This window comes from Dromiciops gliroides, chromosome 2 (assembly GCF_019393635.1).
Source record: "Dromiciops gliroides isolate mDroGli1 chromosome 2, mDroGli1.pri, whole genome shotgun sequence".
NCBI lineage: Eukaryota > Metazoa > Chordata > Mammalia > Microbiotheria > Microbiotheriidae > Dromiciops > Dromiciops gliroides.
Genome location: NC_057862.1, coordinates 647,824,202 through 647,850,962, shown reverse-complemented (window position 1 = coordinate 647,850,962; position 26,761 = coordinate 647,824,202). Strand labels below are relative to the sequence as shown.

Here is a 26,761-nt window from a genome sequence, read left to right as displayed (position 1 = left end):
GATTTATTTATACAGACAGACAATTAAGTGGTGAGTCGTGGTCTCAGCTCTCCTAGCTTGTCTCCTTCACTCTTACCTCAGATCTCCCTCCCCTCCTCGCTGACTAGTAGAAAAGACCAGTTTTTATGACAGAATGTGCACTCACAGAGCTGGAGATGACAGGCGTGTTTCAGGGGAAATGCTGGGGGTCTGGGAAACGGCCCCTGGATTGTGCGCATGGCCTCAGACTAAGAAATAATTTAGCTGAAACCAGCAAAGGCCCAGTGAGGCAGTCAGCGCCGGGGCCAGGAGCCCTGGGGATGACCAGCTGCAGGGGAGGCCTCTGGCGTCCCAATTCTCCCAGAGTTCTGAGCAGATTCCCAGCCAGGGGCCCCTCCCCCCGGTCCTGGTGAGGAGGAAGGCCTGTTCAGCTCTCAGCTGGGCAGATCTCATCTCTAACTTCCTCCTCGATCTCCTCAAACAAGAATTCTTGGATCTCCTGCTTCACCCAGGCCCTGAGGAAAGAAGAACTACCGGCGTTAAGGCCCTTCCTCCCCAGCCCCTTCCTTGTAGGGCACCAGCCAAGTTGTGGCCAGCTTCCCAGCTTTCTAGGGGAGCTGGGACTCACACGCCCTTAAGGATAAGGGTCCCTTTCCTTGAGGTTTGCTCCAGGCCCAGGCTAGCAGGCCTAGAGCCGGGCGGCAGCCCAGGATAGTCTGACTTGTGGTGGTGCGTGTCCCTAGGCTGCTGGGCCTAGGCTGGAGCCCCTGCAGCCACAAGATTCACTGCCCCAATGCTGACACCCGAAGAGCCAATGAGGAAGCCCAGAGTTATGAAGGGGCTGACTCGGTTTGCCCTCCCCCCAGATCCCAAGGCACAGAGTTACCACTGGCTGTGTTGGGAAGACAGCTTCCCCCGGCCCCCACAAAGCGCACCGCAGCCCCTGAAGCCGTCTAAGAAGCCCCCCAGTCCCCCCGGCCCCCTTGGCCCGCTGCCTGTGGCCTGGCCTCACTCACCTCTGGCTCCTGCGCTGGGACTCCTTCAGAATGTAGGGAGGGAGGGGCTCCAGCAAGGGCTGCAAGAAGGGGGTTACTGTGGCACCTCAGCCCCCAGTCTGAGGCCCCGCCCCACTGCCCCTGCCAGGGCCAGCGTGGCACCGCTACTCACCATGTCCTTCATGTTCACTCGGCAGCTATAACATAGCTGTTCTATGAAGCTGGCTCTGGGATCCTCCCTGGAGGGTGGAGGGGAAGGGTCACCCAGAGCTTGGTTCTCCCAGGTCCTTAGGGGAAGAGTAGGCCCATGTGGGAAGGAAGCCCCCCACCACATCCCGGCTCCCCCCCTTGCTGTGGCCTGTGCCCGGACCACCTTTGTGCCCTGGGCTCCTCCCGGGCTCTCACCCTGCAGGCGACAGCCGGGCGTTTTGGCAACAGGCCCGTGGCGGCTCGGTCCCTGAGGCACAGCAGGGCCTCCCAGGAGCCCCTGTGGGCAGTGCAGGGGTCGGGGCAGCTCTCTGGCACAGATACTCCGAGGTCTGGGCTCCAAATGCAGTAGCGCTGTCTGCAAAGCAGAGACCGAGGTTTTCTGGGGGTTGGCCGGCTCCCGAGGATGGCCTGGGAAGCCAGGTCAGTCTGGGCCACGGAAGAGGTACACGCAAACTTCAGGAAGAACACGGCACTCATGCCATCAACTGAGGCCCCGAGGGAAGGAGAAGGGTACAAACCTGCACTGTCAATGTCCAGAGTACACATGCAGAGGAGGCAGCGGGCAGGCTCGGGGCTGGCTGCATCCCCATCCCGGGGAGCCTTCACCAGCTTCTCACTCGTCCTAGGACCAAGGGTGGAGGAGGAGGAGGAGAGGACAGGACAGTCAGTCCTGCTGTGCGCAGGGCTCACCTCCGGTGAAGGCCCCGCTCCCGGCTCAAAGAGGCAGACCCCCACCCTCTGCCATGAGCAGGGAGAATGTCTTCTAGGCTGCACGGCTCCTCCCAAAGGGGCCTTTGGCCCAGCCCGCCCCCACGTCAGTCAATTCCACGCCCTGGCCGGCGGCCGGCCTTGCATCCTGCCCTGTAGCCCCACGTCAGACCTGTACACAGTGCTGATGGTGGAAGGGAACTGGGCCTGTAATCTGAGGATGAAGCTCTCCATCAGCCGGTGGATACTTGCCTTTTCTGGGGCCTAGGGAGGCAAGCACACGGCGGGCTGAGGCAGGGGTACGATACAGGAAGGAAGCCCGAGCTCCCAAGGACTCTACGTGCAAACTTCTCTAGAAGCAGACCTCTCCCCCACCTAAGTGACCAGGGGCTTTCTGCACTCCTGACAAGCTTCCCTCTGTGGCCCTGGCCCAGGATGGGGTCTCCCCCACTGTGCAGGAGGATCTGCAGGGATCTTCAGCAAGACTGGAGCTTTCAGCACTCACAGGACTTCTGGTGCACAGACAACTGCGGGGTTGCAAAGCTGCACTCAACCTATGGCCTTCACATGTGTGAGAGCTAGCAGCACAAAGCACCCCCTTCTGGGGACTGATAAGATGCAGGAGACAGAGGGAAAGGCCCTTGGAGGCCACCTAGTCTGAGCCCCGAACTTACAGAGGACTCTAGGCCCAGGGAAGGGAAGGGTCTGGCTTGAGGCCATGGGGCAAGGAAGGGGCCCAGGGAGGATTTAAAGCTTGGCCTCTAACCTCGGGGCAGCATTCCAGTTCCTGCCCCAGCTCCCCAGCCGGGACCCTCCCTCAAAGCTCTCCCTACCTTGGTGTCAATGGCTGGGCTGAAGACGGAAGGGACTCCAAACATCCTGTTGTAAAAAGCTATCTCCTTCAAGGTGTAATCCCGCATGGGCCGGAGCAAAACCACGTCCCCGTGCCGGTCATCGGAGAAACCCTACAGCAGAGAGAGAGAGAGAGAGAGAGAGAGAGAGAGAGAGAGAGAGAGAGAGAGAGAGAGAGAGAGAGAAAGAGAGAGAGTGAGAGTGAAAGAGAGAGTGAGAGTGAAAGAGAGAGACAGAGAGAGCGAGTGTGAGCTCCTTCACTCACTCTCTCTCACACTCACACACACACACACACACACACACACACACACACACACACACACACTAGGACAATGGGGAAGTCATCAAGCTGGGAGAGGGGCTGATTCCCTCAGACTGAAGGGAAAGGCGTAGCTGCCTTAGGGTCAATAGGATGCTGCTTCAAAGATCCCAAAGGCTTCTGCTGCCACGGGACAATGGCATGGTACGGGGGCACTGCCTAGGAAAACAGGCACTTCCCCTCAGTGGGCAACAATTCATTAACCCAGGCAAGAAAAGGCATTTGCATCATTTCTTCCCCCCACGTCCCCTCTCTCTCAACTCCAGGCTCTGGGGAGGTTGGGCTACAAGTGGCAGCCACTGGTCCCAGGAGATCTCCAGCTGCCAGGACACTTAGAGTGCCCCAGCCCTCAGGGGGTCTCTCTGCTGGCTTCCTAAGGCACTGGCTTTTCTACTCACTGGTCCCTATGCCTATGGCTGGAACATTGAGCCTCAGGGCAGGGGCCTTGGTCCTAGACACTCCCAGCTTGACCCTGTACCAAAGGCCAATCCAGCCCCTCTCTGGTCTATGGAAATCTGGTGGCACAAACTATCTTCCGGGGTGGGGGTGGGGGTAATAATTCAGTGTCTGACAGACAGTAAAGGAGGAGAGGCCTCTGCTAAAACGAATCCAGCCATCTGGGCTCCAGTCAACAACAACCCCTAACACTATGGAGCAGCTGCCTTGTGCCAGGCACTGGGCTAAGTGTGTTACAGGTATGATCAGCCTTGGTCCTCACATCCGCCCTGGGAGGTAGCAGCGGTTATTTCCCCAATTTTACAGATGAGGAAACTAAGGCTGAGTTAGTGACCCTTGTCGTCAGGCTGGTCTTTCCAACTTCAACAGGCCCTGGAGCAGGGGCTCTTCATCTAGGGCTCACGGACTTGGTTTTTTTTTTTTTTGTTTTTTGTTTTTTTAGTGAGGCAATTGGGGTTAAGTGACTTGCCCAGGGTCACACAGCTAGTAAGTGTTAAGTGTCTGAGGCCGGATTTGAACCCAGGTACTCCTGACTCCAAGGCCAGTGCTCTATCCACTGCGCCACCTAGCTGCCCCTCACGGCTTGTTTTAAAAACTATGCTGATAATTGCATTTCAATAGAACCGATTTCCTCTGTGACCCTCTAGAGGCTAAGCCTTTAACAAGCCGGAGCCTTCTGGCCGACAGGCTGTTTCTGGGTCTCCTCAGACCCGCAGGCTCCTGGGGACAGTCCAGCAGTTTGGGGTAAGCTGTGCCTTCCGGCAGGGGAAAGACAAGGCACCAGCAAATCCAGGAAAGTTCCTCAGCCACAGCCCGAGCAGCAGTGAGCTTCCCTGGGAAGTGGCCCCAGGTCCTTCCAGGAACAACAGCCTCCCAGCGAACTCCAACCTTACTGATTCCTAGAGCCCAGTGACTTCAGGGACCTGCCCTGAAGGGAAAGCAGCCAGAGGAAGGGCAGGCATGGTTCCTCTTAGCCGGTGGGCTCAAGCTCTTTGGATCATGGGTCACTCTGGTGGGGCAGAAGATCCCCCAGATGACTTAGTGCACTTCCCATGGGGGCAAACAAGGGGAGGGGAGGTCCAGAGAGGAAGGGCTCTCTGGCCCATTCGACACTTGCCTAGTGAAGCCCTGGCAGTTCTGATGCAGCAGCAGGAGGGGACGGGAGGACAGGGCAGGGAAGGGGAGCTCCGGGCTATGGGCACAGAGCACCCTGGGAACAAGGCCGACTGGTTCCTTCCTACTGTTCTCAAGCCGCAGCCGGGGGGGCAGGGGTGCCCATATGAAAGGGAAGCAGCTGGGGCAGCTAGATGGCACAGTGGATAGAGAACCGGCCCTGGATTCAGGAGTACCTGAGTTCAAATCCGGCCTCAGACACTTAATACTTACTAGTTGTGTGACCCTGGGCAAGTCACTTAATCCCAATTGCCTCACTAAAAAACAAAACAAAAAAAAAAGAAAGGGAAGCAGCTCAGAGTAACAGCCCCTCCCCCCCCTGCTCTGTTTGCTGCCCACCCTTTGGCAGCACTTACTGTGTCCCAGGCAAGGAAGGCCCCTCTGCCCAGGGCCAAGTTGGTCATGAGTTTGATGGCCAGGCGGGTACAGCTGTCACCTAGCATCACTTTGGAATAACCATGTACCCGAGCGACGTGCAGGATCAGGTGGGCCCTACGAGACAAAAAGGGCCCGGGGCGCCAGGCCGGAGGCTCTAGAGCGCTACTGATGAAGCCTCTGCTCTGGACACCAGATGGGGGCTCCAAAGAGTGCCCTCTCCCCCGCTTCACCGGCTCACCGGAGAGTCTGCAGAAGCTCCTCTTTGGCAGTCAGGGTCTTCACTGAGTTGAAGAGCTCCATTAAAGCCGTGGTTTGGGCCGGTCGGGGCAGGCCTTCACCAGCGACTTCCTCGGCTGCCCCCGGATCCCGGGTGCTGAGCTGCCTCAGCTTCTCCTGGATCTGCTCGTCACTCAGGACAGCCTCCTCTGGTGGCCTCTGCTGCTGCTGCCGCTGAATAAAGCCATCCACGGCTTCCTTGTAGGTGTTCTCTGAGCCTCTGAGGCTCTGGGGAACAGTCTGTAAGACTGATGTGGGTAAGTTAAAAACCTGCGGGGACAATGGGGACAAGAGGTCACAGTCAGGATTCTTGGTTTAACACAATTAGCTGTACACAGCAGTGTACAGTGGGGTGATGGTGCTCCCCACCCCAGTGTGGGGATGGACAACGCTTCCCACTGTAGGCCCATAATCCCGGGGGCAGGGGGGCAACAACAACTCAAGAGCTCACAAGATTCACCCAAACTTCAAATGGTCACCAAGGTGTGTCACAAATCAATACCATGGTGCAGTTGGTTTGCCAGCTCCCCATGGGCACAAAGAAATCCATTTATCTAGGATGATGTTTGGGGCTAGACCCAACGTCTCCCCCAGGTTCAATGGTAATCTTTCTACCTCTTCTAAGGAAACTATGTGGTACAGGAAACCAACTGTCTGTAGGATCAACTGTATTTCTGCCACAGTCTTTTTTCTCTCCTCCAGGCTCTGCCCACAAACTGCTCCCTCTGGAAAAGATAAGAACCACAGGCTTCTGGTTGGAGAAGCAAGAAGAAATGCTCCCACCCTCACCCAAAGTAAGGCATATGAGTCAGAAAGGCCCACCCCTCCAACCAAGAAGGACTGAAGAGCCACAGGCGGCCACATTTCTACCACAGGCTGAGCATTGAGTTGAAAAGCTACAGGCCAAAACGGACAAAGGATCTGACCTAATATTGACAAATTTAGCAAACACTGGTGTTTATAAAGGCAAGAGTATGTGACTACATGTCTAAAAATGTCCTTCAGGAAGGCCCAGGCTCCCACTGAAGCCCAGGGAGGTTCCTCTTCCATTTTTCACGCAGCTAAAGAGCTGACCCGACTGCTTACTAAAAAAATCATCAAAAGCTCTATTAACGCAGCCTCTCTAGACAACCAACAGGGCCCTCGTTCCCTGTATCTCAGGCATCAGCAATGCCTTGTGGTCTGCCCGAAGAGACAACAAATGCCATAATCCTCCCTCCCAGTGCACAGTGGGGGAGGCTTTTCAAAGGCTCTTTGATACTCCTGGCACTCCTGAAGGGAAGTCGGGGCAAGGGTCACCACCCTGTTTTTACTCATGAGGAAATGGAGACAGAGGCGGGAAGTTATCTGTCCCAAGTAACACGGCTAGTGACACCATGTAAAAGTTGATGCTGACCAACATTCAGCATCGCCACATTAATTCTCTAACACTTTTGGACAAATAAGACATCCCAGTCATCACTGGCGGCTTCTCTCTGAAACATGTACCGGAGGCTCTGGCCGCAGGAGAAGGCCGGGTTCACGGGTCTCACACAACCTACCATCGACGAAGATAATGCCTGGCACAAAGCGTAGCCTCTTAGCAGACTCTCGGCTCAAACCCTGAAGAAATAATATGAGATGCTTAACATAAGGTAGCAAACAGTGAACTTAAAACACACTGCCCTTCTTGGAACAAAACAATCTATTTTCACCAAAGACAGACTACTAAGTGACCACTTTTTCTTCTGGATTCAAAGTCTGCCGTAAAGAAACAATTACATGAGAGAAATGCAAATTAAAACAACTCTGAGGTACCACCTCACACCTATCAGATTGGCTAATATGACAAAAAAGGAAAATAATAAATGTTGGAGAAGCTGTGGAAAAATTGGAACACTAATGCATTGTTGGTGGATCCAACCATTCTGGAGAGCAATTTGGAATTATGCCATAAGGGCTATAAAGCTGTGCATACCCTTTGACCCAGCAATACCACTATTAGTTCTTTTTCCCAAAGAGATCATAAAAAAGGGAAAAGGACTCACATGTACAAAAATATTTATAGCTGCTCTTTTTGTGGTGACAAAGAATTGGAAATTGAGGGGTTGCCCATCAATTGAGGAATGGCTGAACAAGTTGTGGTATATGAATGTAATGGAAACGATGTAAGAAACGATGAGCAGGTGGATTTCAGAAAAACCTGGAAGTACTTGCATGAACCAGAAGAACATTGTACACAGTATCATCAACATTATGTGTTGATCAACTGTGATAGACTTGATTCTTCTCAGCAATACAATGCTATAAGATAGTTCCAAAGGACTCATGATAGAAAATGCTCTCCAAATCCAGAAAAAAAGAGAATTGCAGAATACGGATGCAGATTGAACCTTACTATTTCTTTTGGTTTTGGTGCTGTTGTTTTTCTTTTTTGAGGTTTTTCCTTTTTGTTCTGATTCTTCTTTCACAGCAAGACTAATGCAGAAATATGTTTAATGTGATTGTACGTATATAACCTATATCAGATTACTTGCTGTCTTGGGGAGGGGGGAGGGAGGGGAAGGAGGAAGAAAAATTTGAAACTAGAAATCTTATAAAAACAAATGTTAAAAACCATTTCTACATGTAACTGGAAAATAATAAAATACTTTTATAATTTAAAAAAAGGAAACAATTACATGAGATGAAGGCCCATTCATCTGCTGGGAAGTTCTTTCAAAATTCTCCAGAGTCGGACTGATTGCTGCAGCCTCGTACCCTTGACCGCTGACGCTTCTTTTGGCTACTCCAACAAAGAGGCTTGGTCTTCTCTGTATAGAAGTACCCGAGCAGCCCTACCCACCCCCTCAGCACTCAGCCCAAGCAGTATTTGGACCCAGTAAAATGTTGTCCAAGAGCTATGCCCAGTGGTCCGGTGACTGGTGTCACTGCCTGTCACTGACAGTGTCTAACCACATGAAACCTTAAGACCATCCTTCTGTGTCCATCATCACTATGACAGCCCCTCTGTAAAAGCCAACTCAGACAGAAGGACTTAGGGCTAATGGGTGGCAGGGCAGAAGTGACCCCGGACTTAGGATGTCTGCTACTAGAATATGTAACATCAGTCTAAATATGACTGTCTCTCCCCCGTGAGAGCTCTCTGATAAGAAAATGATCTTGATGAAAAAAAAAAAAAAACAAAATAATCATCTCAAAACCATGTATTTCCTGTGAAAAATCAAATGACTGAGAAGAGAGTATGGGAGTCCAGGGCTGTGGTCAGAAGTTACTCTGATCAAGGCCAAAGACCTCCAGGACCTATGATCATGTTTAGCAAATTTACAAACTGAGGTTTAAAAAAAAAAGCCCAATGAGATCTGACTGCAAATTCCAGGCTTGTTCTCTGTCTCTGAAGAATCCGAGTGCGAGCTATAGTCAGGTTTTGTCCAAAGATTGGGAAAAAAGTGCAGCTTCCATCCAGATCAGTATGCTACACTGCTGGCTGCGTGGCTGGTTGGACACCCACACTGAGAGGGAGGTCTACAAAGTTGGGACAACAGGAAACCTGAGAGCTGTGGGTCCCCCCGGGTCCTTGGGTAACTCTTAGTTATGGAAAGTGAATGTGGGTCAGAGGAGGGAGGATGCCACCAACATAACCTTCAGTAAAAGCATGGAAGGACAAGTCCCCTCAGTTTCACCCTAAGAGAAAAGTGACCAGGTCATGGACTTAAAACACTGCGAAAATACCTCTTGGACTTGCCAGATCATTGAGCTGGATGAGGGACCACCAGACCATGCAAGGAGGACCTGAAAAAGGATGGAAACACCTGAGATTTTACACATGACCTTACCCATCTGCCGCCTCTCTCCCACCCATCTGAAGTCCTAGACAATGAGAGTAACAGGGAGCTTGGCTCCTTCCCATCAAAATCAGAGCAATGAGCATGAATGAAAGGTTAAGGGACTAACACCTGGCTTCTTTTAGCCTAGAAACCAGGGTGTGGATACCTGAAAATCTCCTTTCTCCTTAGCACATGCAGACATTAAACATATGATGGAAGTAGTTTACAATGTTAGCATCAGAGAAGAGGGCCAATATCTACTTTACAGGGGATTAGCTGGTGATAATCACATTTCAGGGAGTGGAACGGAATAGATTGGCAAGCCAAGAATATGGAGCTTCCTTATATCAGGGTGCCAGAACTTTGTCATCAGCCACACTCATCCTGCCCCGCTTTGCCGCTCTCACATCTGGGATACCAATGAGTTGGTGAATTCACACCCACATGCATGCAAAGTACCTTTTCTCCTGGGAAGATGAGTCGATTCTTTCCCAGCATCGCTCGGAACTTGTGAATATAATATGCCTTGAAACAGTCTCTAGAAAACAAAATACGGATAAGTAACCCACAAGTGTAAGCAAAGTCATTTATTCCATCGTACAAGGCTGGCACTGAGCCTACTGCTCGTCACCCAGAGTTTAACGACAGGCTTCTTCAGTCTAAACCGTTCATCTTATAAAACTCCATCTTGCACGGTTCGATGATGCTCTTTTCACAAAGTATCAAGCCTAGGGGCCTGAGGTAGTAGATATGCCCAAAGCAGAGGTTCCTCTTAGAGGTAGGGAAGGGCCAGGCTAGCCCAAGGCTTGAATGCCGTGGCACTGCACACCAGCCATCACTTTCACTCTCAGATGAACAGACACTTAACACTGTCCTAAGGTCAGAACTGGAGTGGCTCTACCTTCAGCACCACTGCAAATGGCTCCCCTGGCTGCCTTCAAGCCACAACCCAAACCCCACCTTTTCCCAAGCTTTTCCCAATCCCTTTTTAATTTCAGCACCTTCCGGGGATTATTTCCATTCGTCCTGTCTATAGCTTGTTTGCACACAACCATTTGTACTAGACTGGGAGCTCCTTGAGGGCGGGGCCTGTCTTTTTCCTTTCTTTGTAATCCCACAGTTTAGCACAGTGCCTGGCACATAGATCTTCAATAAATGTTTACTGACCCCACAAAGTATTCTAGAGATTCCATAGAAGAAAAGAAAAAAAAGTAAAGGATGTTATGTAAAACCTCTTAAAATCCAGAAGAAGAAAAGGGAAAAACAAGTGAAAGATGTTATATGAGATTCCATAGGAAGAAATTCCAATTCTGTTTGGTGCCTAAGTAAAAATAAGGAACCCTTAACAAGGCAGGGTAGTGGTACAGTCTATGCACTAACACTATTATTGGGTTGGGTCTAATTTAAAGACAGTAAGAAGATATGATCTTCTTGGGAACTGAGTCTGATAAGATTGCTTTAGAGCTAAATCTTTCTCCCTCTTCAATGGGTATTCGAGTGAACAAATATCTAAGATTGAGATTTCCCAATGGATAAGGGGTCAAAGATAGATACATTGAGTTTTCAAAAGAACTGCAAACTAATAGCAATCCAGTGAAAGCATGTTCATAATGCTAACCCTAACCCTAATGATAAAGAGAAATACAAATGCAAATGACTCACTTCACTCCCCCCTCCCCGCCCCCCCCCCATACACTATGGGTGGGGCTGTGAACTGGACTAGCCATTCTGGAAAGGTATTTGGAACTATGTCACTGTAAAGTTGCTGTCTGTAATGGCTAAAATTCTAGCTGGACTGTCTAAAAATCTAATGAGTGGTCGCCATAAATTATACGTTTTAACAAGAGTTTAGACTTTTAAGTATTTATTAAGGAGCATAAGAGTTTGGTGAGTAGAGAGAAAGAGGCCAAGGTTCCTTGATCGATCTATCTAAGGGAGCCAGCATCTCAGTCAGCTCTACTCCACAGGAGGTCCTGGTGACAGAGCCTTTACCCCTTCTTCATCCCAGAAGCCTCCCCCGAAACCAGCAGGGGGCGTTGTTCCAACTCTCACATCACCAATGTCTAAAATGGCCACTCTGACCCAGAGATTCTGCTGCTAAGTGAGCAAGTTCGAGAGCAGAAAAGTTTTACATGGATCAAAATGTTCATAGCATCAATTTTTGTGGTAATAAAGAACTAAAATTGGAAATAAAGTTGGGGTCAACTGGCTGGGGCCAATGCAACAGAATAGTATTGACTATCACACTCGGGGAAATGTCAAACAGAAAGAATTCAGAGACACACAAGCAGAATGATACAAACAGATACAGAGTGAGGTAAGCAGAACCAGACACACAAACTGGCATGATAACTGTGGGGACACAAAAAAGCTAATAAAAAGTATCTCCTGGCAGCAGCTGGGTGGTGCAGTGGATACAGCACCAGCCCTGGATTCAGGAGGACCTGAGTTCAAATTCGGCCTCAGACACTTGACACTTACTAGTTGTGTGACCCTGGGCAAGTCACTTAACCCTCATTGCCCCGACCCCCCCCCCAAAAGGGGGGGGGAGTGTGGAGTCAGTAAGAGGTTTGCATTTATTTTGATTATTGGTTAATTTTCTAAATTGATTTAAATTTCAGATAATTTAATTAATAATTATCTTTATGCTCTACTTAATGATTGAGTAATAATTGGTCTCTTAGGTCCCTAAATGTTCTAAATTTCTATAAGTTTTAATATATTTAGTGAAGGAATGTACCTCATTGTCCAGATGTACTTTCCACCTCTAAGACTGCTAGGAACTGGAAAACAGGATTACTGTCTTTTAAAACTCTACCTTAAGGTCTTTTGCCCAAAGAAATCATGGAAGGGGGAAAGGGACCCACATGTACAAAAATATTTATAGCTGCTCTTTACGTGGTAGCAAGGAATTGGAAGTTGAGGGGGTGCCCATCAATTGGGGAATGGCTGGACAAGTTGTGGTATATGAATACAATGGAATACTATTGTGCTGTAAGAAATGATGAGCAGGAGGAGTTCAGAGAAACCTGGAGGGTCTTACGTGAGCTGATGATGAGTGAGATGAGCAGAACCAGAAGAACATTGTACACAGTATCATCAACATTGAGTGTTGACCTACTGTGATGGACTATATTCTTCTCACCAATGCAATGGTACAGAAGAGTTCCAGGGAACTCATGATAGAAGAGGATCTCCAAATCCAAGAAAAAAAAGAAAGAAAGAACTGTGGAGTATAGATGCTGATTGAACCATATTATTTCTTTTGTTTTGGGTGCTGTTGTTTTTTTTTTTTCTATTTTGAGGTTTTGCATCACTGCTCTGATTCTTTCTCTTGTAACAGGATTAATGCAGAAATAGGATTAATGTTATTATGTGTATATATATATGTGTGTGTATATATATATATCTATATGTATATGTATAGATATATAGAGATATAACCTATATCAGATTACCTGCTGTCTAGGGGAGGGGGGAGGGAGGGGAGGGAGGGAGGAAGAAAAATCTGAAATTGTAAAGCATGTATAAACAAAAGTTGAGAACTATCTTTACATGTAACGGAAAAAATAAAATATCTCATAATGTAAAAAAAAAAAAAAAAAAAAACTCTACCTTAGTTTAATCTCCTTAGTTCCACTCATCTTTTTATGGGTATGTTCTAGCAAGCAAAGAGCACGATTTCTGAATCCCAGCTTCAAAGTCCTGACTCATCAGGGAGAGTTCCAGACCTAAAAATAATTTTTAACGCCAATGTATAACCCTAAGAACATGCCTCTCACTGTAACAACTCTGCCGCTGGGGCAGCCTTCACAAATTGTCCCAGCCCTATCAGAATGGGTATGATCCCTTGACACAAATTGACCCTTGAGACAGTGTCCACCCACAGATCACTGATGAGCTCCAAGACCTCTCCGGCTCTATGTTTCTCAAAAACCAGGCTGCAAATTTTTCCTGATCCACAAAATTCTACCTACCAAAGGACTTTATTTTTTAAAAAATCTTATAAACTTAAAACCTGACTCCTCCCCCCACACCTATGGCTTTGGGTTCAAGCTGAGAGACACTGAGCTGAAGCTACAAAGCATGGGCTATTCCTTGATTAAGTATCCCTTCGTTCATTTTGCAGAATGTTTTTTTTTTATTTTAAAAAAATTTTTGTGGGGCAATGGGGGTTAAGTGACTTGCCCAGGGTCACACAGCTAGTAAGTGTCAAGTGCCTGAGGCTGGATTTGAACTCAGGTCCTCCTGAATCCAGGGCTGGTGCTTTATCCACTGTGCCACCTAGCTGCCCCTGCAGAATGGTTTTTGTTGGGAAGTAACATTGCTGGCCCACCTCAGATATTCTCCACCTGTTCCTGTCTGGTTGTTAACAACCTTCTCCTCAGACCTAATGAAGTACTTTGATGCGATTATCATGAAATGCGATGTACTATGGCTAATAGTGCAATTAATAAACAAAGAAATCCAAACTATTAAAATTAGCCTCAGGCTCCCCAATGGAGCCACCCCTCCTCCTCCATTTCAGCTGCAGGGGCCTCTGAGCCCAGCTAAGCAGAGCAGAAGAAAACCGGGCTGGGCCTGGCACTGCCATGGAGGCCCCCCACACACAGCAGGGAGGCGCACAGGAGGCCTGAGGGACACCGTAGCTTCCTTTGCCTAGCCCCCAGCTCCTGGAGCACCAGGCACGGGCTCTGCTGCAGCCCTGGGGCGCCCGGCCGGAGGGTCTGGTGAGAAAGAAGGGTTTCAGGAGTGGTAGTGAGAGAGGGAGGACTAAGGAAATGGTACGACAGAGACTCTACGGGGGCTTTCAGTTAGAAGAAGCACTGGTCTGGACAGAGAGAGAAGCTAGAAGAGGCATAGCTGATAGTAAAAGGGGCGGCTGATGGTGAGGAGGAGACAAGAAAGCACAAGTGGCAAGCAGCGAGAGGGGGGCGGGGGCAGTGGCCAGCATACCCTCAGGTGAGAGAAGCACAGGAGAGAAAGTTAAAAGAGAAAGTAGAGAGTCCGTTTTGGCCAAGGTTTCAGGTACTTTGCATGCATTTCTTTGCCCTTGTCTCTTGCATTTGTTCTCATGGATGGGTGTGAGGGCCAAAATTTGATATATGGAGTGTTATTTGGGTAACTCACCTTAATATTGGGGTCCGGGAAATATAAGGGACCTTTTAGGTTCTCCCTCCGCTCTGAACTGCCCTTTTTAGATATTTCTCCCAGGCCAATAAGAAAGAAGCCTCTAAGCTTTAGTTCATAAAAGGATCAGATTTTATTACTTGGGAATTAATTAAACAAAAATGGTGAAACTAATAAGAATCAAAGATAAGTATCATGGGGTGCAGAGCACCCCAGAAGTTCTCTGGGGCACATCAAGGAAGCTTCTCCTTGAGAAACTAAACCAGAGGACAGATAACCTAGAGAGATAAGCTGAACCAAATGGGACTGAGCTAGCTTGGGATTCCTACCCTTCATTCTGGTCTCCCTTACCCTGGGGAGATAAATTTGGGTGTGGCTGCGGCCTTTGTGTTCTGAAGAGGGATCTGTAGCCACCCCTCACCCAATTCCTCTAGTCACTACCAGTGGGGGATGGTCCTCCACTCCTCACCCAATTCCCCCAGCTACCACCAGTGGGGGATGGTCCACCTTCACTAAAGGAACTTTCCGCAGGCAGATGGTCCACTCCCAACAGGCCTCTATAAAAGTACCTTCCAGTCTCCTGTTCGAGGAGATTTGGTACCTCTGAGCCATGTGCTTTATGCCAATCTCCCCATGAAAGTCCAAGGATTTCTTTCATGGTTTCCCTCCCCCCACCCTTCCCTTCCCTTGCTCCTAAATAAACTACCACCTTATTCTAACTACTTTTGTGTGCAAGAGGGTGTAATTCTTTAAAGAGGAATTCCTAAGAACCCCAACCCCTAACCCAAACCCATACCCCATTTCCCCCCATTACAATATGGTCAGTAGTATAAAAAATATTTACTTAACTCTAATCTGAAAAAAATTTTAACTATATGAAAAATTATAGCGAGCTGAAACATTATATCTGGGCCATAAAATCCCTTTGTGGTCGCCATTCAATATTAAAATATTTTTAACTGGGCTCTTATCTGTGAACTCCTGGCTGGCTGGGTGTCTGATTCCTTTTAATTTAGTATGGGCCGTTTATAAATTTCCACACTGCTTCTCCCAAATTGATAAGGAAATATGAGGGACTTTCAGGTTTGGTGAGTTAATTACGGAAAACCCTAAGTTCCTTTGAACTAGCTTAATTAGGAATGGTCTGGGCAGTGAATAGGTTAAGCTTAGAGTTAAGAATATCTATCTGTATTTCTATTTTCCTATTTCCTTATGTCATGGGAGGATTATGGGCCCCAGTCACCCCAACAATTCTCTGGGGGGTTCAAGGAACTTTTTCCTTGAAACCTCAGGGGTTTTCCCCTTGAAATCAAGTAGGCCTCTCCTTGAACACAATCAAGGACAGACAGACAGACAGACAGACAGACAGACAGACAGACACACACACACACACACACACACACACACCCCTAACGGAGATAAGTAGCACAAATCGAACTGAGCATGCTCAAGGACCATCACCCTATATTCCAGTCCTCCTAAGCATCTGGATGAGGTAATCCAGGAGAAGACCACCTGGAACCGCCCATCAGCAGACTGCTTAGACCCATCAGGACAAAGCTGACACCCACCACCAGATCTCTCACGAGGGATTCTTCCTACCCCAGCGCAACGCGGGAAGACCACCAGCCCCTCACCCAATAAGAGACTCTTACCCACCCCATCTAAACCCTATAAAATGGCACCCCACAAGTTAGTAGGGGGGGAAAGTGTTTTGTTCTGGCAAAACCTTCCTCCCGGCCGGTTTCTCTTGTACCCCAATAAACCTGTTCTCTTATTCCCAATTAGGTCTTGTGCGAGAGTGTAATTCTTTACAGAGGAATCCTAAGGACCCACGGGCTTTCTCCTATCGGTTTCTGCCCCATTTCAATATGGAAAATGTTCTGAATCACTAACAATAAAAGAAATGAAAATAAAAATCACTCTGAGGTTCCTTTCCACACCCACCAGATTGGAAAAGAGGTCAAAAGAAGAAAATGGCATTGGCTGGGTGGCTTGTGGGAAGGCAGGCCCTGTGGCCCAATAGGCAGAACTGTGAAATGGTCTGACCATCCAGGAAATCCATTTAGAAAGTCACCCAACCACGTATACCCCTGACCTCCTGATACTGCCATTAGACATGTACCCCAGGGGGCCTGAGGACACAGGGTAAAGACCCACATGTACAAAAATACAGCAAAGAACTGAAAACAATAGAGGGGTCTGTCAGCTGGGGATAGCTGAACAAACAGTATATAAATGTAATGGGATCTTTTCTGATATAAAAAATGAATAGGAAAGATTCAGAGAAACATGGAAAGACTTGTATAAACTGATGAAGAATGAAATAAAGAGAACCAGGAGAACAACTTATGTGATAACTGTGAGATGATACGAGGGGAAACAAGTTCACAAGACCCAGATCAAACCAGCAACCAATCATGGCTTCAAAAGGCTGATGAGACAAGATAACTCAAGACCTAGCAGCTTCTACATTTAAAGAACAAAGGGCTTGGAATATGATATTCTGGAGGGCAAAGGAACTGGTATTACAACCAAGAATCATCTACCCAGCAAAACTGATTATGACCCTTCAGGGGGAAAATGGGAATTCAACGAAAGAGAGAATTTTCAGGCATTCATGAAGAAAAGACCTGAACTGAATAGAAAATCTGACTTTCAAGTACAAGACCCTAGAGAAGCATAAAAAGGTAAACAGGAAAAAGAAATCATAAGGGATATTAAAAGGTTAAACTGTTTACATTCCTACTTGGGAAGATGATACTTGTAACTCATAAGAACTTTCTCATTATTAGGGTAGCTGAATGGAGTATATTTAGAGGGCACAGGAGTGAACTGAATATGAAGGGATGGTAACTTTAAAAAAATAAAATTAAAGGGTGAGAAGAATGCACTGGGAGAAAGCGAAAGCGAAAGGTGGAATGAGGTAAAGTATCTCACATAAAAGAAGAAAGAAAAAACTTAGGGGCAGCTAGGTGGTGCACGCAGTGGATAAAGCACTGGCCCCTGGATTTAAGAGGACCTGAGTTCAGATCCGGTCTCAGACACTTGACCCTTACTAGCTGTATGGCCCTGGACAAGTCACTTAACCCTCATTACCCTGCAAAAGAGTGAGCCTTACTCTCATCAAAATTGACTCAAAGAGGGAATAACAAAAGGCTAATGAGAAAACACGAACTCCTAATTCTATGCAGACAGATAGGAGGTAGAGCAGAGGCACAAAATGAGATATATGTTCTTAGACATCATCAATGTGATGGTCTCTTGGTTGACTATCCATATTTGTTACAAGGGAGGGTTTCTACTTGGTCAGTAGAGTGGGAAGTGTTAAGGGCTAAAATTCTAGCTAGTCTGTCTAAAATATCCAATGAGTGGTCGCCAATAAACTATAAGCTTTAGCAAGAGTTAGACTTTTAAGCATTTATTAAGGAGAATAAGAATTTGGTAAAGAGAGAGAGAAAGGCCTAGATTCCTATCTATTAAAGGGAGAGCACATTTCTAGCTCTGCTCTCCACCAGAGTCCAAAAAAAAGCCCGAGACAGAGCGCTAGTCTGTTCCTTCTTCCTCCCACTAGCCAGCATCACTTCCTGACGCCAAAGAAAAGACTCCTGGTCTTGCCCTCAAAGACCTTCACTTCATGGGCGGAACTCTTCTACAGTAAGTCTCCAGCAGGTGGCATCATTCCAATTGTTACAGAAGTGAGTTAGGGGGTAGTGACAGAGACATGAAAAATCAAGAATATTAACAAGACATTTAAAAAAAATACACAGAAGGGATACAGAGAAGTTTTGTTAACTATCTTGTTAAACACCCTTCCCCCGCCTCGGCTCATGCACTCACGCACACACAAAATTGTGTAACACAAGTTTGGTTTCTCTTAATATCCTTTCTTCTATTCTCCCTTATGTCTTGATGTGTTTCTATTTGATGATGAATAAGTTCACAATAAAAAATAATAAAATTTCAAAATAAAGACAAGTGCTAGATTTAGAATAAGACCTAGATCCAAATACAGGCTCTCCTCTTCTGGCTTTTGTGACCTTGGGCAATTCCCTTAACTGCTGGAGGCCTTGGTTTCTTCATCAGTTATACTGAAGGCAGGCCTAGAGTTTCCCTGAGATCCTCACTAACATTGCCCCAGGTTCTAGCACAATGCTCTTTAGGTGCTAATTAAAGATCTGTTGAATAAAAAAAGGTAAAAGCTTCTGAAATCTTTATGCCAGGACATACCTACTCCACAGTAGACTGCTTGTCCTCGGCCAGACCACTGGGAAACACCTGGACTTGAAGTTATTTTATTGCAATCAACTTTATTGAAATTCCCTTTCAATACCAACAAAATGATTTCCCTCTAAGTCCATCCGCAAGTCACTTAGATTTTGTTTGATTTTGTTTTTGTTTTTATTTAAGGGAGGAATTATCAAGGGATGGGGGGGGGGGGAGAGATTAGGCAATCAATGGTCCCGTCCTTATGGCTAAATACTGCACTGGAAAACCAGCAGCAGTGAGAAGGCAGGTATTACTAGCTGTTATCTTAGAAGTCAGCTTGGCATGAAAAAACAGAGACTTCAGCAATAAAAAGGAGCCCCCAGCTCGGTTCTCCCCCATGGCAAGGCGCCATATACTCACTTGCAGAAAGCGTCTCCAGCCCGGATGATTAAGACCGGCCAACCCTCTTTGCACTTCATGCATTTCTGCTCACAGCTTAAACAAAGAAAAGGGAAACAGTCAGAGTTTAGGAAGATGACCTGGCTATGGTTTTCAAAGTAAATGTGGAGCAGGATCATATCACTTTAAAAAAGAAGAAGAAGAAGTATTAAATGAGCAAAGATGCTGTAAGCCTCAAACTTGGTAGTGCCCTTGGTTCACAAGGTTGTCCATTGTGGCTAGAGCATCATCCCTGCAGGTAGGACACAGGGGTTTATCCAGGCTTATGTGATTACTGGGACAAAGAGTGGCTCTCATCTCCCCAGGCCCCACAACTCCTATGCCAATGGCAGTTTCTGGATGATTCTGTACCTAGGCTCCTTACCAGCTCACTACAGCACCTCTTCCTCTCAAGAGTACCTAGGAAGGTGGGGTACAAACACTGCTGTGCTTGCGGAGTTGAGTCCCAGGCTAATGGGCTGTGTGACCCTGACTAGACTATGTCCTCTCTGAGCCAATCTCCTCATCTCTAAAATGGAAATAATAAAATCAGAACCAAGAGAATAACGTAGTGTCTACAGCAGTACTGATGAAAAAATCACTCAGGATGTTAAACTGAGTACTTAAAAAGCCAAGGAAGGTCTCAAAGACCAGAAAGTATACCTCAGCTACAGAGAGGGAGCTGACTACTAGGCCCAAATCAGGGAATAGTCACAGAATTAGGCATTTTTGTATAATGGGGGTTTTTTTAAGTCACAAAGAGAATTCATAGGGGCTGGGGGAATTAAAATGACAATGAAATGCAGAAGCCATTAATAAAATGGAATAAAACAGGGACAGTGATAGCTACCTACCTTATATAATTTGGGGTAGAACATGAGATAATGTATATAAAGGCCCATTATATAAAAGTGAGCTATTGTTTCTTATCCTTATTAATTCAAGTCCTAGTGTGACTGACACATTTCATCAAGGAAATGTTCAAGGAGCCAGGCTATTGGGTCATTCTTCATCTGAAGAGTTGCCCATCCAGCACAGTCCTAGGTCCCAATGTGAGAGAGGCAGGCAGTGTGTATGTTCATCCACTCACTGCGAATCTGGCAATGTCGAGGAGGGAAGGGATCTTAGGGAGGGTCTAGTCCATTACCCTTATTAGACAGAAAGAAGTAGGCCCCAAGAAGCTGAGAGCCCCTTTGGGTTCTGGTCTCTCTTTTATCAATTCAAGAGATAATTATTCATTAAGCAGTATCATAGAAGAGTGGAAAGAACTTTGAATTTGGAGTCAGAGGACCTGGCTCTGCTCCCTACAACCTATGTGAACCTGGGCAAATCACTTCCTTCCTGTAAGCCTCAGTTCTCTTATTTGTAAAATGAGGAGACAACTAGATTCAAAGCAATACACTTGAAACAGACACCTTGGAGAGCCTGGTGAAGCTATGGACCCTTCTCAGAATAACAGTTTTAAACACATAAAATAAAATACAGAGGATTACAAAGAAAATCAATTATACTGAAAGTTGTCAAAAGATTTTAAACAACTAGATGATATAAAAATCTTTGACCTTTTAATAAAAGTTTGTCTTCTACTTTATCTTAGCGATTTCTAAAAGGAAATGGAATCCCCAAATGGGATGGGAATCTAAATTGGAATCTGAACACAAGTCCTGATTCTAAGCCACATGCTCTTTCTATTTGACCCACAGCCCTGTGAGCTTAGTCACAGGCATTCCCCACTCATATTAACTTACATTTACACAGTGCTTTTTTAGGTTTGGACATCAATAACCAGACTCCCAGCAACAGGGTTACAAGATTTAGAGCTAGAAGGGACCTTAAGAGTAAATCTAGGGGCAGCTAGGTGGCACAGTGGATAAAGCACGGGCCCTGGATTCAGGACCTGAGCTCAAATCTGGCCTCAGACTCTTACTAGCTGTGTGACCCTGGGCAAGTCACTTAACCCTCATTTATTATTTATTTAGCTATTTAGCTATCCATTTATTTATGTATTCATTCATTAATTCATCCACTTATTTGTTTGTTTGGTTTTGGTTTTGGTTTTTTGGGTGGGGCAACGAGAGTTATGTGACTTGACCAGGGTCACACAGCTAGTAAGTATCAAGTGTCTGAGGCCTCATTTGAACTCAGGTCCTCCTGAATCCAGGGCTGGTATTTTATCCACTGTGCCACCTAGCTGCCCTGTTTACTTGTCTTTTGCAGCCCCTCTTTTTTTTTTTTTTTTACTGAGGCAATTGGGGTTAAGTGACTTGCCCAGGGTCACACAGCTAGTAAGTGTTAAGTGTCTGAGGGCAGATTTGAACTCAGGTCCTCCTGAATCCAGGACCGGTGTTCTATCCACTGCTCCACCTAGCTGCCCCTCAGCCCCTCGTTTTAAAGAGGAGACCGAGGCCCAGAGAGATAGTCACTTCTCCCAGGTCACACACATAGGAAGTGGCAAAGACTTTTATCTCCAGTTCAGTCCCTGGCTCAGTCTTCCTCTGCCCCCAAATCCCAGACCTCCGTATTAGGGTATTTTATTACCTGTGGTGACTTCCCAGTTCACCAACCATGGGCAGAGGTGGTCATACCTTAGATTTCATCCTCACCCACTATTGTTCAAGATGCTGAAGTCTGAAATCCCCTCCGATCCTCTCCCTCTCTCTTCCTCACTCCTCTTAGCCCTATTCTGTGGTCTCACCTCCACCTCCAGTTTCTCCATCCCACGCCAAATCTATTCCCTTAGAGGACCATCCCTTCTGGAGCTTCTTGTTCCTCTCAACAGTCTTTAGGCCAGGTGACCAGATCAAATTTATAGAGGTGCTTTTTCTGCTATACTCAGGCTGCAGAACACTTCTGGAGGGAGAGGGGCTAGGCCTGTGATTTCATCAGGAAAGGGTCCCTTCTCGGCTACTTGCAGTCTTTTTTTTTTTTTTTGCTTTACTTCTGTATTTATTGGTAAAGTTTCTAATGTTTTCCCATTGTAGATAATGTTAGCTTTTGATTTTAGCTAGATTTTTTAGAAAATTCTATTAAAACATTTTTCTATACTTATGCATTTTTTTCAGTAAATACTCTTTTATTTAAAGTTTTGAGTTCCCTCCTTCCCTCCCTCCCTGAGGCAGTAAGCAATCAGATATATAGGTTATACATGTGCGATTGTGTAAAACATTACCATATTAGTCATTTTGTACAAGAAAACTTGAATGAAAGAAAAAATGAAAGTGAAAAATCGCCTGCATCAGTCTGTTCCATCAAAATCAGCTATTTCTTTGGAGGGGGGATAGTATGCTTCATCAATAGTCCTTTGGGATTGTCTTGGATCATTGTGTTGCTGAGAACAGTTAAGTCATTCACAATTCTTCATCAAACAATACTGTTGTTACTATATACAACATTCTCCTGGTTCTGCTCACTTCACTATATATAAGTTCATACAAGTCTTTCCAGGCCTTTCTGAAATCATTCTGCTTGTCATTTTGTAAGAGACATCCACAGAGGGAAGAGAACTCTCAGACCTTAGCTCATGCCACAATGCCTTCGGGCCATATCCCATACCTATAGCTTCAAGGAAACACCCTATGGCAGGCAGGCCTCAGACCTGGTGCACTTGTCTCCTGCAACAATTCTTCTGAATGGGGGGCTAATGTTACTCGATTGTTAAGGTCGACCAAGCGATCTGTTTGTGCTCCTCCAGGATATAGGTTTATCTGTGGTCATTATACAATACCCCTGGCACCTCTGGCAGAGATACCATTCTTTGCGCCAGGATGGTCTCCTGAGGAAGCTTTTATGTCCGTGGTCCGAACCACTTCTTGCCTCAGCCCCTATGTAAATTATAGCCGGTGAACCTCAGGTTTTATAGATCCTAGTGTAGCCCTGTATCAGAACCCTCTGATCCCTCTCCCTCCTGAGGAAAGGCATGGGGCAAAAAGGGGGTCTTGGGACAGTTTCCAGGTGGTGGATCCGTAAAACCGCAGCCCTTGCCATTCCTTTGGTGGGGTACCCAACCCCACCTAACACGAGGCGATTCTGACTAATCTGACCTTAGCAACTGAAAAGATTTCTCATGAACTGCTACGGGCCTTGAGGACCTCCAAGAGTGCCTAGATTCTTTGGCCACCACAAAAAGAGCTGCTATAAATATTTTTGTACAAATAGGTCTTTTGCTCTTTTGGGGGGATATCTTTGGAATATAAACCTAGCAGTGGTGTTGCTGGATCAAAGGGTAGGCACAGTTTGATAACCCTTTGGGCATAGTTCTAAATTGTTCTCCAGAATGGTTGGATCTTTTCACAACTCCACCAACAGTTGCAACCTGCATTCTTACAGGTAAAATGACTTGCATGGGGTCACAATGCTAGTGTAACAGAAGTAGAATATGAACTCAGGTCTTCCTGGCTCCAAGGCTACCACTCTACCTCACTCAACACTACGGGAGAAAGTCACACAAATAATAGAGTAGACAGGCTCTACTGCAAATGTATGCTCTGTAGTCTCAACCTGGTCCTCAGAGAGGTACTGAAATCTTCCCTGCTTAACTCCCTATCAGAGTCCCAGGTGGCTGTTCTCTCCAAGGTCCCCTATACCACCAGAGCCTTTCACCATAACACCTTGCTTCCTAATTGAATGAGAAAAACGAGCTCATCAGCAGTGAGCTTCTTGTCCCTACTCCTTGCCTCCAAAATCCTCTCCATTGTCCTTTTCTCTCCCCCTGTGCTCTTAGGAAAAAGTGTCCTTTCTCCTATCTGAGGATCCTTGACCAAATCCCTCCATGAGCTTAGACACTTCTATCAGTTCTGACTCATCTTCAATCTCCTAACCAACTGGCTCTTTGCCCAAGTCTTGGAAATTCTATCTGCACAATACTTCTGGTCTCCCCTCTCTTTTCCAACACTCAGAATTCTTAGCTTCCTTGGCTCAACTCAAGTGTCACCTTTCCACATTCCTTCAGCAGCCTCCCGCCCAAAATCAGGGTTTATCATACAATATTTTGCATTTCTGTCCAAGTGCAAATAGTCTCTCCAGACTACATAATGAAAAGGTCTTTGGATGTACAGGTTCTAGAATCAAAGTGAACCACAAAGCAGGTACTAGGATAGTTATTTGACTCTTGGGTCCTTCCCTTCCCACCCCAGCCCTAGTAGTAAGTACTCTTAATGACAGGTACACCCAGGAGATATTTCCTGTGTGGTTCCAAATCACAATATCAAGAATATCAGCAATAAAGGGAGGCAGTTTTTTGGTTTAATAGTGCACATAAAAGTTGAGTTTACACAATACTGTAGTCAATTAATTGGGCCATAGTATTAAGTCTAAAAACACAATATACATACCTTAGTTAAAAAATACTTTACTACAAAAAAATGCATCATCTAAACCTTTGGCAAGTCATAATCTCTTGCCTGGTGGGAGGTCTTGCCTCAATGTAGGCTGACACGATGGAATGGTCAGGGTTGCTGAAGGTTGGGTTGTTAAAATAAAACAACGAAGTTTGCGACACTGATGAACTCTTCCCTTCACTTGACCACTCAGAGGCCATTGTAGGGTTATTAACTGGCCTAATTTCAAGATTGTTGTGTCTCAGGGGGCAGCTAGGTGGCGCAGTGGATAAAGCACTAACCCTGGATTCAGGAGGACCTGAGTTCAAATCCGACTCAGACACTTGATACTTACTAGCTGGGTAACCTTGGGCAAGTCACTTAACCCCCATTGACCCCGCAAAAAAAAAAAAAAAAAGATTGTTGTATCTCAGGGAACAGGGAGGACCAAGGAAGGGTGGGGGAAGGACTGCTGGTTGGTGGAGCAGTAGGAACACACACAGGTATTGTTTAGGTTTGCATTCATGGCACACCAAAACAATTACAACTGTAACATCAAAGACCTGAGTTCAAATCCGGCCTCAGACACTTGACAGTTACTAGCTGTGTGACCTGGGCAAGTCACTTAACCCTCACTGCCCCGCAAAAAAAAAAAAAAAAAGATCACTTATCACAGATGACACTAAGAGACAACAACAATGAAGAAGTTTGAAATACTGTGAGAAGTACTAAAATGTGACAGAGATGAGATGTGAGTGCAGGCTGCTGTTGGAGAAATGGCACTGTAGACTTGCTCAATGCAAGGTTGTCACAAACCTTCCATTTGTAAAAAACAATTATCTAAGAAGTGTATTAAATGAGATACATCTTTACCCTGTATTTCACTTAAACCTTGACCCTAGCGGCATCTCACAGACCCTACATGATGTAGGAGATGAAAAAAAGGGTTAACAGAAAAACTTAAGACCCAAGCTTTAATTCAGATATTAGCTCTAAAAGGGAGTCAGACTCCAGTTAATGGATAACTTACAAGTAAGGATGCTAGGTTCTCGTACCCACATAAATCAGTACCCTTAACCAGAACAGAGGGAGCTAGGCAGAGGAGACTTGACTATAACAATAAAGGAATTGACAACCTATAGAAATTCAGACCAGAAATAAAAAGAAAAATGATTATGTTTTGAAACTAGTCATGGGAACCAGAGTCATGCGCAGAAAAGGCCAAATTTGTCCCCAAATTCCCCTTATGATATGTAAACCCCAAAAACACACCTCCACTGAAAAAGGTGCTTAGGACCCCAGAACTCCAAATTAGGATAAGCCCTCCCCTCTAACACCCGAGTATATTATAATGAGTAGGACAGGCCCTCCCCTGTATCCCAGGTAGCGATTATTATAATGAGACTGATAAATCAACTTATCTATACTATAAATATAACTGTCTTTTTTTTTCACTATTCTGGTTCTCTCCCTGTGGTCACCCACAGCATTGCAATAAAACTTGGGAAACTGAGTCACTGAGTCTTGTAATTCTTTTGGGACGACTCACGATCAATTTGACCCTAATTCTAACCCGCATTATATATAGAAGGATCTCTTTGAGGACCTCAAAGCAAATTGAACAGGCCCAAGGTTGCCTTCTACCCAGGGAGCTTCCTGTTCTTACTTTCTTGGGGATTAATCGTCACTGAAGCAATTTCTAAAATGAGAAGGAATAAGAGTTTGGAGATGAATGGACATCCTAGAAATTATCTGCTCCAATAGGAACTTGGTCAAGATCATACCAATAGGGCAGCTAGTTGTCGCAGTGGATAAAACCCCGGCCCTGGATTCAGGAGGACCTGAGTTCAAATCCGACCTCAGACATTTGACACTTACTAGCTGTGTGACCCTGGGCAAGTCACTTAACCCCAATTGCCCCGCGGAAAAAAACAAAAAAAGATCATACCAATAGCTTTCAAAGACTCTTTAAAAGTGTCTGCATTTAGAGAGACCTTAAAAGGAAGAAGCTTCAGAGCCAAGCAAGGCCTGGAATTAAATGAGTGGCCGGAGGGAGGCAGGAGCCCCGCCCCCCCCTTTCTGGTTCGGTTCTCTCCACCGGCCTAAACTGCCTCACAGGATCTTTAACCTAAAGGATTCGGAGATAGGAGGTAAGCAGCCCATCCCAACCTGGCCCTGGGGACAAAGAGTCTCCCGCAGGTAGGTGGCTGGGGTGGGGGGGAACAGGATGGCCCCGGGGGGTGGGCGGGGGAGGCCTTACAGAGAGTGGGCGGGGTCGAACCCAGGTACGATCCTTCCACTCTCGCAGCCCCTCCCCGCCCAACCTCACGGGCTCGGCCCCGGGGGCTTTTTACCTCCCTGCCGGCGTCGTGCCCAGGTCTTACCCGCGCCAGGGCAGTTTCGGCTGGAGCTCCGCCGGTCCGGGCCCCCCGTAGTCCTCGCCCACCTGACACATGGCTCCGCAAGGCCCGACGGCTGCCGGCGACCGGCAGGTGGACGGGGGCGGCGCGTTCCGAT

At 46.7% G+C, this 26,761-nt stretch overlaps 1 protein-coding gene across 2 annotated transcripts; it reads right to left on the bottom strand.

Annotated features, from left to right (window-relative positions):
• Positions 1–7: 7 nt before the first annotated feature.
• On the bottom strand, positions 8–26,756 carry CTU2 (cytosolic thiouridylase subunit 2). 2 transcript variants are annotated; one of them, XM_043984202.1, is made up of 15 exons: positions 26,629–26,756; positions 18,912–18,986; positions 9,612–9,690; positions 9,058–9,117; positions 6,888–6,948; positions 5,962–6,071; positions 5,309–5,616; positions 5,049–5,184; positions 2,726–2,857; positions 2,065–2,156; positions 1,703–1,806; positions 1,380–1,539; positions 1,147–1,261; positions 996–1,054; positions 8–494 (listed from the first exon to the last, which is right to left on the bottom strand). In XM_043984202.1, the coding sequence occupies exons 1-15, from the start codon at positions 26,697–26,699 to the stop codon at positions 407–409; spliced, it is 1,650 nt and encodes a 549-aa protein (XP_043840137.1). In that variant the 5' UTR covers positions 26,700–26,756; the 3' UTR covers positions 8–406. The 2 variants fall into 2 exon arrangements, with proteins under 2 accessions (XP_043840137.1, XP_043840138.1); XM_043984203.1 differs by having other exon boundaries at positions 11–494; positions 1,147–1,213.
• Between the last annotated feature and the right edge of the window lie 5 nt (positions 26,757–26,761).

Bases quoted from the DNA above. Each gene is read 5' to 3' on its own strand.
- CTU2 (XM_043984202.1), bottom strand. From the start codon at position 26,699: ATGTGTCAGGTGGGCGAGGACTACGGGGGGCCCGGACCGGCGGAGCTC. The intron at 6,949-9,057 runs GTATTTTCGCAG...TTATTTCTTCAG, and splicing joins TGATCTGGCAAGTCCAAGAG to GGTTTGAGCCGAGAGTCTGC. The intron at 2,858-5,048 runs GTAAGTGCTGCC...TCTCTGCTGTAG, and splicing joins CCTTCCTTGCCTGGGACACA to GGTTTCTCCGATGACCGGCA.